The sequence below is a fragment of the Salvelinus fontinalis genome, chromosome 16, assembly GCF_029448725.1.
Source record: "Salvelinus fontinalis isolate EN_2023a chromosome 16, ASM2944872v1, whole genome shotgun sequence".
NCBI lineage: Eukaryota > Metazoa > Chordata > Actinopteri > Salmoniformes > Salmonidae > Salvelinus > Salvelinus fontinalis.
Window position 1 is genome coordinate 3,116,868 of NC_074680.1, and position 18,145 is coordinate 3,135,012.

Sequence of the window (18,145 nt, forward strand, 5' to 3'; positions counted from 1 at the left end):
GTAGATGATAATACAAGTTATACACATGGAATTATAGATATACCTCTCCTTAATGCAACCGCTGTGTCAGATTTAAAAAAAACTTCACGGAAAAAGCAAATCATGCAATAATCTGAGACGGAGCTCAGAACAAAAGCCAAATTAGCCGCCATGTTGGGGTCAACAGAAACCAGAAAATACATGATAAATGTTTCCTTACCTTTGATGAACTTCATCAGAATGCAGTCCTAGGAATCCCAGGTCCACAATAAATGCTTCATTTGTTCGATAATGTCCGTTATTTATGTCCAATTAGCTACTTTGGTTAGCGTGTTAGCGGTAAACAATTCCAAAGTCACAAAGCGCATCCACTATAACGTGACGAAATGTCCAAAAGTTTCGTAACAGTCAGAAACATGTCAAACGATGTACTGAATCAATCTTTAGAATGTTGTTAACATACATATTGAATAACGTTCCAACCGGAGAATTAGATTGACTTCAGAAGAGCGGTGGAACGGAGGTCCTCCTCATGTGAAGGCGCGTGTTCAATGCGTGGTCACCTCATGGCAGTGATTACTATTCCTGTTTCCTTCGGCCCCCCTTCACATTAGAGTCATCAGACAAAGTTCTATTGATTGTTGACATCTAGTGGAAGCCGTAGTGGAAGGGAAAGCTCATCAATATCTCGCTGTAATTTCAATGAGAGCTTGGTTGAAAATCTGCCACCTCAGAAACAATTCAAACAGGAAGTGGGACTTCTCAGGTTTTTGCCTGCCATATGAGTTCTGTTATACTCACAGACATAATTCAAACAGTTTTAAAAACTTCAGAGTGTTTTCTATCCAATACGAATAATAACATGCATATATTGGGACTGAGGAGCAGGCAGTTTACTATGGGCACCTCTGTGCACCTATCATCCAAGCTACTCAATACTGCCCCTGCAGCCATAAGAAGTTAAGTCATTTGGCTGCTGCCAGTTTTCTGTTAAGCACATCAGGTCAATATCTTTATCGATGATAGCACCATGAACCAGCAGTGATTTGTTAATGAGAGAGTGAGTATACTGTTCAGCAGAGCAAACTAACTGTTGTTGTGGGGGAGGGGTCAAGGGATGTGAGGGATCCATTGTGTTGTGAAATCTCGACCAATCACAGCACACACCACGTCACTCCAGGGGTTTCTTGCAGTACCTGGTACTGCCTAGCGCAGTATATTGTATTGTTTATTTTTGTCCTAAAAATGTGTCAGTAAAACAATGTTTTAATTCTGCATAGGACAAGTGATGTGTGGTTATGGAAACCCCAAAAAGTTTGGGGTTTGATCAAAAACATCCAGGGCTGAAGCCTCAGAAGCCCAGGCCTAATGACACCACTGAACCCGATTCTGGTCTCAGCAGTGAAAACAGACAGAGAATCTACTTCAACTGATGGTCTGATGATACTATAACTGTGACATAACAGTTCTGTACTCTCCCTCTTCTCCCTCAGATGTGGATGAGTGCGTTGAGGGTCTTGGCCTGTGCGGTGCCCACGCCCAGTGTGTCAACCTGCCAGGGAGCCATCGCTGCCAATGCCAGAGCGGCTACGAGTTTGCCTTTGACGGGCGTACCTGTATAGGTGATTGATCTGTACTATTGGAATTCTGACTGGACTGCAAACTTATACTGAACTGTAGACTATCTGGGTATTGCTTGCAATTCACCATTGCTGCCTGCAACCCCTTAAAGATTATGCTTGCACGGTACATTCCCTTGATAAGATCTCTATCTTGCCATTGTCTTCATTTTACTGAGGAAATTATTAATTTATCCACACTATCACCTACAATTTCCTCTATCCAGTGTCTGTGTTATTTTGCCCGTCTCAATCTTTTCTTTTTATTGGCCAGTCTGAGAGATGGCTTTTTCTTTGCCAGCATCCCGGAGTCGCCTCTTCACTGTTGACGTTGAGACTGGTGTTTCTCAAACTAAACACTCTAATGTACTTGTCCTCTTGCTCAGTTGTGCACTGGGGTCTCCCACTACTCTTTCTATTCTGGTTGAGCTAGTTTGCGCTGTTCTGTGACGGGAGTAGTACACAGCGTTGTACGAGATCTTCAGTTTCTTGGCAATTTCTCGCATCGAATAGCCTTCATTTCTCAGAACAAGAATAGACTGACGAGTTTCAGAAGGAAGGTCTTTGTTTCTGGCCATTTTGAGTCTGTTTGACAAATGCTGATGCTCTGGATCAGTGGTTCTCAACCCTGATCCTGGGGACCCAAAGGGGTGCACATTTTTGTTTGTTCCCTAGCACCACACACCTGATTCAAATCATCAAAGCCTGATGAGGAGTGGATTTGAATCAGGTGTGTAGTGCTAGGGCAAAAAAAAAAATGAACCACTGATCTAGATACTCAACTAGTCTAAAGAAGGCCAGTTTTTTTTATTGCTTCTTTAATCAGAACAACAGTTTTCAGCTGTGCTAACATAATTGCAAAAATCACAATGATCAACGGTAGTTAGCAAACAAGAGGCAGGCAAAGCGCTACAGGTTACTCACAACCCAGAACTTCTAAAATTAAAAGGGAGTCCCATGTATTATTACTATTATTTGTTCAATGTTAATTCAGTTTAGTTATCATTATTGTAGCAGTAGAGGAGGAAAAGTAAGGCAAGTAACTTGAGTACATTTGTAGTTATGTATCAGTTTATAAAGCCTGGCTAGCATGGCTACTAAGTTAGGGAATTTGCCTCCAGGCCGCTTAACACCACCTTTTATTTAACCCCTTCCTCCCTTTCTCCTCTCCTGATGTTGGCCATAGAACTAGAATCACTAGAATGGACATTCAAGTTAAGGTTCTAGAGTGGGTGAAAGACCCCTCCCACCAGATCCCAATTCTATGATATTGTCCACTTGGCCTCATTTCTGATGTTTGGTGATTGAATCTACAGTATGCTTGTTGTGCCACAGACTTGGACGAGTGCCGCTCTCAGCCCTGCCATCCCCAGGCCACCTGCTCCAACACTCTGGGCTCCTTCCAGTGCCAGTGTCAACACAATTTCCAAGGAGACGGCTTCCAGTGTGTTCCTAGCAATGGTGATGCTCATTAAAACTGAAAGACTTCGTAGCAAACTAGATTAGCTTATGTGCCACACTGTCTCATATTGAAATCTAGTAGTTAGTGGCACTGTCTTCCAACAAGCTTTGAGTCACCATAGATATGGGAGTTAGGCTAGTTGTATTGAATCTTGTCTCAGGTCTTGTTTGCCATGTGTTTTTGTCCTCCAGTGCATCCGGAGCGCCCTAAGACACAGTGTGAGCAGCACAGAGACAGCCTGCAGGGTGGGCTGTCTCCCCGGGGGCCTCGGCCTGTTCCTGGAGGCCTTGCTCCGGGGGCCTTTGTCCCCCAGTGTGATGAGCAGGGTCAGTACAGAGCCCTGCAGTGCCACGGCTCCACAGGACACTGCTGGTGTGTGGACAGTAGGGGGCAGGAGAGAGCAGGGACCAGGACTTTGCCCAGAACTCCCCCCACCAACTGCGACGGACCAGGTGAGACCTGCTCAGAGACACAGCATATCACATGCACACACGTACTGAACACACTTTTCAAAGAGACAGCACTTAATTTTTTTAAATGTTTTCAATGGTGTGGAGCAAATGTGCTTTTCACACAAAGTTGAAAATAGTTCAACTTTTGTGTTGCTTCTCTCCGGTGACGAACCTCACATTTTTTCTCTGAGGAAAAAAGGCGATAGGATCAAGCGAGGAACACTGTGGTGTGTAGAGACTAGAAGAAGCGTAGGGCCTTTTTACACTAAGGAAATATGTGAAGTAAGATCTGCCTTACTTCAATGTCAGATTTGCTGTGTTTAAAAAGGCTCTGAGCACTGTTCATCCGGATCTTACGTCCCCAGTATGATCCATTGTCAGTTTGTTGTGTTAAACTCTTACGTTATCCCATCAAGTTTGTCTTTTGGTGAAACCTAAACTCTTCTGACGCCCATCTTTTGACTGTTGGATATTTCTAACTGACCGTCTCGATTCAGGTATATATAGCAACATTTGAAATTGTGTTTTTTTACATTGGATAAAAGTAGAGACTCAGAGTTAGACAATGGTATATCATACACTACAGTTGAGGAACAATGGCAAAGTAAATATGCTTTGAAAGTTGATAAACTTGCTGCCTCACTTTTGAGAAAATTACCCTTTAATGTGTTTGTAAACCTACTGGAAAGGTCTTCTTTGTCTACACCCATTCAGCATTGTTCACACCCTCTTAAGCCTTAGCCCCACCCATCTCTTTAAGGATTCACATGTGAGGCCATGTACTAAACAACCAAAGATAGTGTATTTTAACACCAATAAACTAATCTGTTTAAAAATGTACTTAGTATTTGTCAATCTAGCAAACCAGGCAACTAAAAGCAACTTTCTAAACAATGTTTTGGTTTGTTTCTAGCTTGTTAGCTAATGTTAGCTGGCTAGCCAGTTCAAATAATGACCATATCATATAGCTGACAACGTCTTCACTTTAGCTCATTTGTCTTCATTATTACAGGAAAATAAACTCACAACATGATCATTATTTACAAGTTAATAGTGAGCCAATTATATAAAATAGCTTGCCATTGTGAGTGTGTCAAAATAGAAGCAGGGCATTCTACTGGAGAATATTAGAACTTGGACACTGTCTCGTAGGCCTAACGTTATCTCCTAATTTGACTTTGGTGCAGGTCATTTTGTTCTTCACAATACCATCTCTGGTCAACACATACTATATCAAATAAAATCTAAGTTTATTTGTCACATGCACAGGATACAGAAGGTGTAGTAAAATGGTTACTTGCATAGTGGAGTCTTTTGTTTAGACATGTAGCTAGCTAAACAATGAACCATATTCGCAACTCATAACGTTACTACCCTGCATGAATCTGCAGGTAGCTAACCAACCAGGTTTAATGTTCGCTAGCTAGCTAACATTAGGGTATAACTAGCAATGCAAATGGCTCTGAGATACGAATAATATTACTACACAGATCATACATGTAAAGTTAGCTAGCGAGCCAGCCAGCTAACGTTAGCTAGCTAACAGTGCGCTTTAACTTGAAATGAAAACGACTTTCTGACAAAATAAGAAATGTATAATATCTGAAAATGTAGCTAGCTAGACTATCTTACCCATATACACGGATGGACGCTTCTCCTTCTCTGTCACGGATGCCATGTTTGCCCTTAGTTTGAAGATGTAATCCGGAGACAGGTGTTTTATAAAACAGACTTCTGTATGTTCTCTCCCTCTGCATATTTTCAATCAAATGCCATAATGTTCTCCATCTCCTTAGCTAGCATACTCTAATTCCACCGGGAATTCCACTGATTTCAAAACTCAGTCCTCCAGAAAGTGGAGACCAACACTTTTCTACTACGTGATATATTAAAAAAAAAGCTGCGTTAGAAAGGATTACTTACACATACTGACCAGCTCATGTTATAGACATAAGCATCCTACATGGCAGACCAATCCAAACTCATCTCTTGGCATGTCCAGCCCATCCGTTATCTCAGCCAATCATGGCTAGCGGGTAGGTTCCTGTCTATTTCCGTGGCTAAACCAACTAGGCTCGTAATTTAACAATTGTATTCTTATTTACAGGTGGCATACAAGTTTGTTATTAAGGCACATGAAAGTTCACATGTTCCAGAAGGCATTTCGGCCAAAAAACGCATTTTGATTTTAAAAAAAGTTTACGTTCAAATGCCGCTCTTATGAAGTAGTGACGCGTGATATACGCCTAGTTTCCTGAAACTAGTCACATTTACTCTTTGGCAAAACCTGTTGACATATTCATCTAGACACTTTCTATTATAATCCTACTTATTAAAACCATCCAGCGATGATCTCCCTCTCTCTTGAACCTCATATACGATGTGTCCACATTGTCTGTAAGTGCTTATTTGTCTGAGAGAAGCAGTAATTGCCTCATTAAACATACTATACCAGTGGTACTAACTTCCAGATGCCACGACAGATTCAACACAGCTTTTGAAGGACTTGGGAAAATAAAGAAATAAAAAGTTTGTTTTTTTTACCCTGAGAGAGAAGTGTGGATGGGACCACTCACCAGATGGGGGTTTTCATCCACAAAGCTTTCAGGGAGAGTGAGAGGCCTCCATGTCAAGGAAACACCAGTTAAGTGTTGACATCCCCTAGAAACTGTTTTTTCAAAAGGTCGATGAATTTCTTTCTCGGCAGATGATGTTCCCTGCTGGAATCCATGTTATAACCTGTTGAGGCTAGGGGGTGCTGTTGTCACTATTTATGGAAATCGTGTAATTTTTGAAACGGCTTCCTACTAAATTCTTGATCGTACAATATGCATATTATTATTATTATTGGTTAGAAAACAGTCTCTAGTTTCTATAGCCGTTGAAAGTTTGTCTCTGAGTGGAACAGAACTCATTCTACAGCAATTTCCCTGACATGGAGTCAGATTTCACACATTTTGGCCCCTGATCTGGAGTCAGTTAAAAGGCCACTGTTATTGCTATGAGTATACAGACACTGCTTACGTCTTCCCCTGGATGCCTTTACGTGATGACGATTTGAATGGTATCGATTGCGCAATCACAGCCCCTATAAAACAAAAACACGTGTAGGTAGGCACTCCTTTCCAGCTGCGTCGGACGCACGGTGGACACCGACCCGTTCATTTTCCAAGCACTAGTGTAGCCAGTTATATTTCTCCGGTCATGTTTCTACTCGTTATAGGAGTTAAAAACATCATAAGGTAGTTAATTTAAAGCGTTTTATAGCAATTTATATCCGTTTAGTGCGATTTTGGGACATTTATTTCTGAGACACTGTGAATCTCTGGGCACGGTTCCAGTTCATGCCGAACGCAATGGGCATTTCTACATGGCAAGAGGACAGCTTTCGACCAAAAGACGATTAGACGCAAGTAAGGATTCTTTGCCCAAGATTCTGATGGAAGAACAGCTCAAAGTAGGAACAATTTATTATGATAAATCGTGTTTCTGTCGAGAAATGTTAATCGCTTATGACGCCATCTTGCTAGACGTAGCTTCGCTTGGCGCAAACTGTATTGAAAAGTAAGGATAATTTAAAAAATGTAAATCAGCGATTGTATTAAGAATTAAATTGTCTATCAATCGCTGTCCACCCTATATTTTTTAGTCACGTTTATGAGTATTTATGTATACGACTAGATCACTGTCTAATATGACGCACGACATTGTCTGACCAGCTGGGCAACTTTTGTCATTGTCTAACCATGATTTTGGTGGCTAAATATGCACATTTTCGAACAAACTGTATATGTATGTTGTAATGTGATGTTACAGGAGTGTCATCTGAAGAATTCTGAGAAGGTTAGTGAAAAAATTAATATATTTTGGCGATGTTTACGATATCGCTCTCTTTGGCTAGAATCAATGCTCTGGTAACGTTTGCATATGTGGTATGCTAATATAACGATTTATTGTGTTTTCGCTGTAAGACACTTAGAAAATCTGAAATATTGTCTGTATTCACAGGATCTGTGTCTTTCGATTAGTGTATGCTGTGTATTTTTACGAAATGTTTGATGATTAGTAGTTAGGTAAACACGTTGCTCTATATATTTATTCTAGTCCATTTGTGACGGTGGGTGCAATTGTAAACTATGACATCTACCTGAAATATGCACATTTTTCTAACAAAACCTATCCTATACCATAAATATGTTATCAGACTGTCATCTGATGAGTTTTTTTCTTGGTTAGTGGCTATCAATATCTTAGTTTGGCCGAATTGGTGATAGCTACTGGTGTTGGTGGACAAATAAAAGATGGTGTCTTATGCTAATGAGTTTAGCTAATAGATTTATATCTTTACATATTGTGTCTTCCCTGTAAAACATTTTAAAAATCGGACATGTTGGCTGGATTCACACGATCTGTGTCTTTCATTAGCTGTATTGGACTTTAATGTGTGAAAGTTAAATATTTAAAAAAAATATTTTTGGGGAATTTCGCGGCTCTGCCTTTTCAGTGGAATGTGGGGGGGGGGTCCTAGACAGGGTTATAACTACACTTTCCGATGGCTCATTGGTGATTTCAACTAATGTAATATCCCTATTTATTTTTGAAGAATATGACTTGTAGTTTAAAGGTAGACACAGCAATGCTTAAAGTAAACAGCAATATCGGGCCGATTTCCACACTGGATAACTTCTGGCTACTCAACATTTTTTAGGAAACTGATTGCCTCAAAGAAAATAAGTTAAGCAACTTAAATAGCTGAAGTGAGCAGTACTAGTATTTTGATTTCTCGATACATAAAAAAACACTAGTTCAATTAAATATATATGGTGAAGTGAACACGACATAATCTTTTTTTAAGTCAAAGTAACGAATCTCGTCTGGTGCAGGAGAAGAGGACCAAAATGCAGCGTGGTAAGTGTTCATCATATTTTAATTTAAAACTGAACACTACACAAAATAACAACGATGAGAAAACGAAACAGTTCTGATAGGTGAACAGACACTAAACAGAAAATAAACACCCACACCTAAAATGGGGAAAACAGGCTACCTAAATATGATTCTCAACCAGAGACAACAAACGACACCTGCCTCTGATTGAGAACCATACTATGCCAAACACATAGAAATAACACAACATAGAAAAAGGAACATAGACTACCCACCCCAACTCACGCCTGTACAAACTAACACAAAGACATAAAAAAGGAACTAAGGTCAAAACGTGACAGTACCCCCCCCCCCACCCCAAAGGTGTGGACTCCGGCCGCAAAACCTGAACCTATAGGGGAGGGTCTGGGTGGGCGTCTGTCCGCGGTGGCGGCTCTGGCGCGAGACGTGGAACCCACTCCACCATAGTCTTTGCCCACTTAAGTGGCGCCTTTAGAGCGGCGACTCTCGCTGCCGACCTCGGACTGGGGCCCCGAATAGATGGGAGACTCCGGCAGCGCCGGACAGGCGGGCGACTCCGGCGGTGCTGGAGTGAAGGGCGATTGGCAGCTCCTGACTGATGGGCGGCTCTGGCAGCTCCTGACTGACGGGCGGCTCTGGCAGCTCCTGACTGACGGGCGGCTCTGGCAGCTCCTGACTGACGGGCGGCTCTGGCAGCTCCTGACTGACGGGCGGCTCTGGCAGCTCCTGACTGACGGGCGGCTCTGGCAGCTCCTGACTGACGGGCGGCTCTGGCAGCTCTGGCAGCTCCTGACTGACGGGCGGCTCTGGCAGCTCAGGACAGACGGGCGGCTCTGGCAGCTCAGGACAGACGGGCGGCTCTGGCAGCTCAGGACAGACGGGCGGCTCTGGCAGCTCAGAACAGACGGGCGAACCTGGAGGGGGAGAGGGAGAGACAGCCTGGTGCGTGGCGCTGCCACAGGACCCACCAGGCTGGGGAGACCTACAGGAGGCCTGGTGCTTGGAGGAGGCACCAGAAGGACCAGGCTGTGGGGGGGCACTGGAGCTCTGGTGCGCAGCCTTGGCACCACTTCTCCAGGCTGGATGACCACTTTAGCCCGGACCCTCCAGAGAGCAGGCACAGGTTGAACCGGGCTGTGGGTGAGCACTGGAGATCTGGTGCATACCACTCGCACCTCTCCCTTAGGCTCAACGCCTACATTCGCCCGGCATGAGCGGAGCGCAGGCATAGGACGCACTGCACCCTCCCAGCGCCCCGGAGACACAGCACACAGAGCCGGCGCAGGATACCCTGGGCCGAAACGGCATACCGGAGACCAAACACGCTGAGCTGGCACAATACGCCTTGGCTGGATGCCCACTCTCGCATGGCACTTGCGGGGGGCTGGCCTATAGCGCTTCGGGCTATGAGCGCGTACTGGTGACACCGTGCGCTCCACCGCATAACACGGTGCCTGACCAGTACAACGCTGCTTTCGGTAAGCACTGCTTTCGGTTGGCTCAGGTCTATCGCCTGATTCCGCCAATCTCCCCATGTGCCTCCCCCCAAAATGTGTTCGGGGCTGCCTCTCGTGCCTGTTGCGCTGCCTTACTTCATATCGCCGCCGCTCAGCTTTCGCTGCCTCCAGTTCTTCTTTGGGGCGGCGATATTCCCCAGCCTGACTCCAGGGTCCCTTACCGTCCAATATCTCCTCCCATGTCCATTTCTCCAGATATCGCTGCCTCTTCTATATCACACTGCTTGGTCCTTTCTTGGTGGGTGATTCTGTCACGATCGTCTTAGTGAGGAGACCAAAGCGCAGCGTGATGTGAATACATCTTATTTAATGACAACTAAAGAACACTGAAACTATACAAATGACCGTGACGCTAATGATAACGAGTGCAGACATGCAACATCAACATAGACAATCACCCACAAACCAAACTGGTAAATGGCAACCTAAATAGGATCCCCAATCAGAGACAACGATTAACAGCTGCCTCTGATTGGGAACCAATCCAGGCCACCATAGTCCTATGTATGCCTAGATAACACACAACCTAGACATACAAAAACGCTAGACCAGACAAAAACACACATACCACCCTCGTCACACCCTGACCTAACCAAAATAATAAAGAAAACAAAGATAACTAAGGTCAGGGCGTGACACTTTGTCCCCATGTGCAGTTGCGAACCGTAGTCTGGCTTTTTTATGGCGGTTTTCGAGCAGTGGTTTCTTCTTTGCTGAGCGGCCTTTCAGGTTATGTCGATATAGGACTTGTTTTACTGTGGATATAGATACTTTTGTACCAGTTTCCTCCAGCATCTTCACAGGGTCCTCTGTTGTTGTTCTGGGATTGATTTGCACTTTTCGCACCAAAGTCCGTTCATCTCTAGGAGACAGAACGCGTCTTCCTCCTGAGCGGTATGATGGCTGTGTGGACCCATGGTGTTTATACTTGCGTACTATTGTTTGTACAGATGAGCATGGTACCTTCAGGCGTTTGGAAATTACTCCCAAGTTAGGGAGCATCCAGGCAGGCCTTGAAATACATCCACAGGTACACCTCCAATTGACTCAAATGATGTCAATTAGCATATCAGAAGCTTCTAAAGCCATGACATAATTTTCTGGAATTTTCCAAGCTGTTTAAAGGCACAGTCAACTTAGTGTATGTAAACTTCTGACCCACTGGAATTGTGATACAGCGAATTATAAGTAAAATAATCTCTCTGTAAACAATTGTTGGAAAAATTACTTGTCATGCACAAATTAGATGTTCTACCTGACTTACCAAAACTATAGTTTGTTAACAAGATATTTGTGGAGTGGTTGAAAAACGAGTTTTAATGACTCAACCTAAGTGTTGTGGCAAACCTCTTCAAGGTTATGAGCATTTGTCACAAATTAAGTGGGAAACTGTCACCAAATTACCCCAGAATGAGAGTTCTTTCGAACAGGACAGTACCTGTGTGTTTGTCTCTCCGTCCTGGTCCACCCAGGTCGTAGGCAAGGTCAAGGATAGCAGGGTTCGGTACACGAATCGGGTTCTCAGTAGGTCCAAGTCCAAACGCCAACAGGTAAGTCCAAAACAGTCCAGCTCATACACAGTAAATCCAGCCAATATCTATTGTCTCTTTCTCTATGGTTCACAGATCTTTCCAGCCCTCACTTCCTCTTCCTGGTTTTTCTTGACCCTTTATTCGTGTGTTGGCTCCACCTTCTGAGGGTTCCACTTGCTTCTGGGACTTGTAGTTTTGGCAGTCGGCCATTTTGTGATCTGTAGTTCTGATCGGGGTGGCCATTTTAGTGATCGGGCAGAGCCCGTTTATTAGTTCTGCTCTCACATATCTGCCATTTATCACTCGACCCCCTTCTTTGCCACAGTGTATGTAAACTTCCGACTTCAACTGTACATTAGATATCTCATAAGGCCTTATTTTGAGGCCTATCTTTACCCTAATACAGTGGCCTGAAATTCATAATTTGCAGGCCACATCAGGTCTGCAAGTAGGGTTGCAAAATTCTGTTAATTTTCCCAGATATAAAAACAAATCCTGTTTGAAGGATTTCCAGGAATTTTCCAACTGCAATTTCTGTAAAATCTTGGAAAATTGCCATCATTTTGTGAATTGTAATTTAGGTTTAATTTATTTTACCGCTTTTTTCCCCCCAATTTTGTGATTTTCAATTGGTAGTTACAGTCTTTTCCCATCGCTGCAACTCACGTACGGACTCGGGAGAGGCGAAGGTCGAGAGCCATGCGTCCTCCGAAAGCCACAGTGCTTCTTGACACACTGCTGTCTTAACCCGGAAGCCAGCCGCACCAATGTGTCGGAGGAAACGACCGTGTCAGCGTGCATGCCCCCGGCCTGCCACAGGAGTTGCTAGAGCGCGATGCCGACAAGGACATCCCGGCCGGCCAAATTCTCCCCTAACCCGGACGACGCTGGGCCAATTGTGCGTCGCCTCATGGGTCTTACGGTCGCGGCTGGCTGCGACACAACCCGGGATTGAACCCGGATCTGTAGTGACGCCTTAATCACTGCCATGCCTTAGATCGCTGCACCAACTCGGGAGGCCGTGAAATGTAATTTGTATTGGAATCCAGCCAGGGTTAAGATATCCAACAGTTTTTAAATTTTATATTCACCCACAACCTGCATTCATAATGACTGCCAGGGTTAGGAACAGTGGGAGGAGACCTAAGCCATTTAAACTGGAACAACCATTTCAGCAATGGATGCGAAAGTTCAAACTAAATGATTGGATTAGTTTAGAAAAAATTATGTAATTGATAATTGTGTAGCATAAGATTAATCAATACATCACTCAATGTACATGAATAAACACAGATATTAAAAACAGTTGTAAAAAAGTAGAGCATGTTGGGAAAGAATGTTAATTTGTTATCATATCTTTAAAAAATAGAGTTGGTTTGACTCCTCTCAGTGCCACATAAACATTTTAAATTCAACTTACTAGAAGAATTTAAATTGGCACAACAACTAAGAGAATTGTGTCTCTGTCTGTGCGTGTGTATCTGAGCACCCTTTACCTGTCTCTACAGATCACACTGAGAGGCCTAAGAGTCAATGTGAACACCACAGAGACAGTGTCCAGACGACCAGTCCTGAGGGGTACTCCATCGTGGAGGGTTTTGTACCCCAGTGCGATGAGCAGGGTCAGTACAGAGCACTGCAGTGTCACGGTTCTACAGGACACTGCTGGTGTGTGGACAACAGGGGGCAGGAGAGAGCAGGGACCAGGAAACCACCCGGTACTGGCCAGCCTAACTGTGATGAACCAGGTAAGAGTTTGAACTTTAATGACCCTCTCTGCTGATTTTTATGTGTCTTGCACACAGACACACTTTTGATGGCCTTACAGGAGTAGCATCCCACACTGACACCAATGCAGCAAATTCAGGGAGAAGTCTGACTGGGACTCAAACTCATGTCAGTCCAATACCTACGTTATTACACTAAGTGTCCCAAACCTGTTGACAAGGTCGCTAGGTGTTGTACTAACGACCATACACTATACTAGATTTCGACCAATCCCATGGCCACTCGCAAAATCGGTTGTTCCAGCATTACTTTTGTTACGAATTGCATGTGGAGATGCACATTTTGTAAAATGTTAAAACAAAAATACCAAAATGTGTAAAAACAATGGTTTAGACTGTACTGTATACCTTTATTTTCCAATGGCATATGTTCAAGCTCAATATATTCCTTGAGCCCGTTTGCTTTGTTATAATTAACTGTGGTGCATAGAGTGTAGATTTCTGGAAAATCATAAGCCAAAAAACTGCAAATCCCTATTTCCACTAGCCTTCCCATAGACATTAGCGAATGTTACTAAATCTACTAGCGGTAGCTAGCTGACAAGCTAAATGAAGCTAGCAAGCTTGGTAAGGAATACTGGATTTTGACTGGTCGCTGAACACAAGTTATGGATCTTTTAGTAGCTAGCTAATTAAGTTGCCATTTGGGCGACGTAAAAAAGTTCTCCCTATCCCCATTTCAATTTTACCTAGCCAGTTAGCTTGTTGGCGAGCTCCAGTTAACGCAACTGTGCTAGCTTTTGCGCTAGCTACCGAAGACAATACCTAGCATGCTACCACATGTAATAAACGATAATAAAGCAAACACCTTGACTCAAAGCTTGAGCATAGACATTTACTACCAGAGTGAAAGGTATAATCCATTGCTTTGACATGTGGTCATTTTTTTACATTTAGTTTTACCAAGTTAGTCTTTTGTACCGGAAGTACCACCACAACCAATGTTTTGCAATGTATGATTGGGTTGATCAGTTCCCTAGTTTAACCCCTTACCTGTCTCTACAGATCTTCCTGAGAGGCCTAAGACTCACTGTGAGCAGCATAAAGACAGTGTCCAGGCGATCAGTCCTGAGGGGTACCCTATCCCGGGGGTCTTTGTGCCTGAGTGCGATGAGCAGGGTCAATACAGAGCCCTGCAGTGCCATGGTTCCACAGGACACTGCTGGTGTGTGGACAGCAGGGGGCAGGAGAGAGCAGGGACCAGGAAAGGACCCGGCACTAGCCAGCCTAACTGTGATGAACCAGGTAGAAGTTGTAACTTTAATGACCCTCTCTGCTGATTTCTATGTGTCTTGCACACACACACACTTTTGATGGCCTTACAGGAGTAGCATCCCACACTGACACCAATGCAGCAAATTCAGGGAGAAGTCTGACTGGGACTCAAACTCATGTCAGTCCAATACCTACGTTATTACACTAAGTGTCCCAAACCTGTTGACAAGGTCGCTAGGTGTTGTACTAGCAACCATACACTATACTAGATTTCGACCAATCCCATGGCCACTCGCAAAATCGGTTGTTCCAGCATTACATGTGGAGATACACATTTTGTAAAATGTAAAAGAAAATCAAAAATATGTAAACACAATGGTTTAGATTCTACTGTATACCTTTAATTTCCAATGGCATATGTTCAAGCTCAATATATTCCTTGAGCCCGTTTGCTTTGTTATAATTAACTGTGGTGCATAGAGTGTAGATTTCTGGAAAATCATAAGCCAAAAAACTGCAAATCCCTATTTCCACTAGCCTTCCCATAGACATTAGCGAATGTTACTAAATCTACTAGCGGTAGCTAGCTGACAAGCTAACTGAAGCTAGCAAGCTTGGTAAGGAATACTGGATTTTGACTGGTCGCTGAACACAAGTTATGGATCTTTTAGTAGCTAGCTAATTAAGTTGCCATTTGGGCGACGTAAAAAAGTTCTCCCTATCCCCATTTCAATTTTACCTAGCCAGTTAGCTTGTTGGCGAGCTCCAGTTAACGCGACTGTGCTAGCTTTTGCGCTAGCTACCGAAGACAATACCTAGCATGCTACCACATGTAATAAACGATAATAAAGCAAACACCTTGACTCAAAGCTTGAGCATAGACATTTACTACCAGAATGAAAGGTATAATCCATTGCTTTGACATGTGGTCATTTTTTTACATTTAGTTTTACCAAGTTAGTCTTTTGTACCGGAAGTACCACCACAACCAATGTTTTGCAATGTATGATTGGATTGATCAGTTCCCTAGTTTAACCCCTTACCTGTCTCTACAGATCTTCCTGAGAGGCCTAAGACTCACTGTGAGCAGCATAAAGACAGTGTCCAGACGATCAGTCCTGAGGGGTACCCTATCCCGGGGGTCTTTGTGCCTGAGTGCGATGAGCAGGGTCAATACAGAGCCCTGCAGTGCCATGGTTCCACAGGACACTGCTGGTGTGTGGACAGCAGGGGGCAGGAGAGAGCAGGGACCAGGAAAGGACCCGGCACTAGCCAGCCTAACTGTGATGAACCAGGTAGAAGTTGTAACTTTAATGACCCTCTCTGCTGATTTCTATGTGTCTTGCACACACACACACACTTTTGATGGCCTTACAGGAGTAGCATCCCACACTGACACCAATGCAGCAAATTCAGGGAGAAGTCTGACTGGGACTCAAACTCATGTCAGTCCAATACCTACGTTATTACACTAAGTGTCCCAAACCTGTTGACAAGGTCGCTAGGTGTTGTACTAGCGACCATACACTATACTAGATTTCGACCAATCCCATGGCCACTCGCAAAATCGATTGTTCCAGCATTACTTTTGTTTACGAATTGCATGTGGAGATACACATTTTGTAAAATGTAAAAGAAAATCAAAAATATGTAAACACAATGGTTTAGATTCTACTGTATACCTTTAATTTCCAATGGCATATGTTCAAGCTCAATATATTCCTTGAGCCCGTTTGCTTTGTTATAATTAACTGTGGTGCATAGAGTGTAGATTTCTGGAAAATCATAAGCCAAAAAACTGCAAATCCCTATTTCCACTAGCCTTCCCATAGACATTAGCGAATGTTACTAAATCTACTAGCGGTAGCTAGCTGACAAGCTAACTGAAGCTAGCAAGCTTGGTAAGGAATACTGGATTTTGACTGGTCGCTGAACACAAGTTATGGATCTTTTAGTAGCTAGCTAATTAAGTTGCCATTTGGGCGACGTAAAAAAGTTCTCCCTATCCCCATTTCAATTTTACCTAGCCAGTTAGCTTGTTGGCGAGCTCCAGTTAACGCAACTGTGCTAGCATTTGCGCTAGCTACCGAAGACAATACCTAGCATGCTACCACATGTAATAAACGATAATAAAGCAAACACCCTGACTCAAAGCTTGAGCATAGACATTTACTACCAGAGTGAAAGGTATAATCCATTGCTTTGACATGTGGTCATTTTTTTACATTTAGTTTTACCAAGTTAGTCTTTTGTACCGGAAGTACCACCACAACCAATGTTTTGCAATGTATGATTGGGTTGATCAGTTCCCTAGTTTAACCCCTTACCTCTCTCTACAGATCTTCCTGAGAGGCCTAAGACTCACTGTGAGCAGCATAAAGACAGTGTCCAGACGATCAGTCCTGAGGGGTACCCTATCCCGGGGGTCTTTGTGCCTGAGTGCGATGAGCAGGGTCAATACAGAGCCCTGCAGTGCCATGGTTCCACAGGACACTGCTGGTGTGTGGACAGCAGGGGGCAGGAGAGAGCAGGGACCAGGAAAGGACCCGGCACTAGCCAGCCTAACTGTGATGAACCAGGTAGAAGTTGTAACTTTAATGACCCTCTCTGCTGATTTCTATGTGTCTTGCACACACACACACTTTTGATGGCCTTACAGGAGTAGCATCCCACACTGACACCAATGCAGCAAATTCAGGGAGAAGTCTGACTGGGACTCAAACTCGTGTCAGTCCAATACCTACGTTATTACACTAAGTAGGCCAGTTGCGGTGACTGTATTACCGCCACAACGGCGGTCACGAGCCATGAAGGCAGTCAAATTTCACATACCGTTTAGTCACGGGAATTAGGCTTCTCCAAACTCTGATGCTGCTGATGGTCATTAGTAGCCTACCAAACTTGCTAACTGAGTGATACTTCAGCACGCTATTGTCCCTCTAATCACTCTGACATCAATGCAAATGTGATCGGGAATCTAATCAAACACTTCATGAGCTGAAGTTGTGCAACATTTCTATAGGCTATGCAATTGCGCGAGAAAACATAATGATGGCCTCTGCTAAAAATAGGAGGATCCTATCAGCTTTTTATAGACTAGGCCAGTGGTAACCAACCAGTCGATCGCGATCAACTTGTCGATCTCCAAGGCATTTCTAGTCGAACGCCAAACATTTCTGTAAAAAACCCAACGATAAAGCCTTGTGTTCCTATTTTTTTATATTAGTCTCGGGCTGTTGGTGGTAGGTGCAGCCAATTCAGCGTCCCTGCGCGCCGGGTAGGCAAACTGTTGCCATTTCATGTGTCTGAAGGTACAAACTCTGCCTTCCCGGTGGGCCTGGAGAGTTAATCAAGTGCACTATGCCATTTCTGGCCAATCAGATTGCTCAGATGACCGAGTCTGCATTAAAATTTCTAGCCCAGGGGTTCTGCTAGCGGAACACCCACAACATTCCGCTGAAAAAGCAGCGCGCGAAATTCAAAAATATATTTTTGAAATATGTAACTTTCACACATTAACAAGTCCAATACAGCAAATGAAAGATAAACATCTTGTTAATCTACCCATCGTGTCCGATTTTTAAAATGTTTTACAGCGAAAACACAACATATATTTATGTTAGATCACCACCAAATCCAAAAAACACACAGCCATTTTTCCCAGCCAAAGATAG

General features: G+C 43.6%; 1 protein-coding gene across 1 annotated transcript in view; it reads left to right on the top strand.

Moving 5' to 3' along the window:
• The window catches only part of nid2a (nidogen 2a (osteonidogen)), a 122,036-nt gene that overhangs the window by 73,445 nt on the left and 30,446 nt on the right, over positions 1 to 18,145 (top strand). Inside the window, exons 11-17 of the mRNA XM_055864163.1 lie at positions 1,473 to 1,601; positions 2,934 to 3,059; positions 3,252 to 3,512; positions 12,978 to 13,217; positions 14,262 to 14,501; positions 15,527 to 15,766; positions 16,811 to 17,050. Of these exons, the coding sequence (XP_055720138.1) occupies positions 1,473 to 1,601; positions 2,934 to 3,059; positions 3,252 to 3,512; positions 12,978 to 13,217; positions 14,262 to 14,501; positions 15,527 to 15,766; positions 16,811 to 17,050 (1,476 nt within the window). The remainder of the gene's footprint in view (positions 1 to 1,472; positions 1,602 to 2,933; positions 3,060 to 3,251; positions 3,513 to 12,977; positions 13,218 to 14,261; positions 14,502 to 15,526; positions 15,767 to 16,810; positions 17,051 to 18,145) is intronic.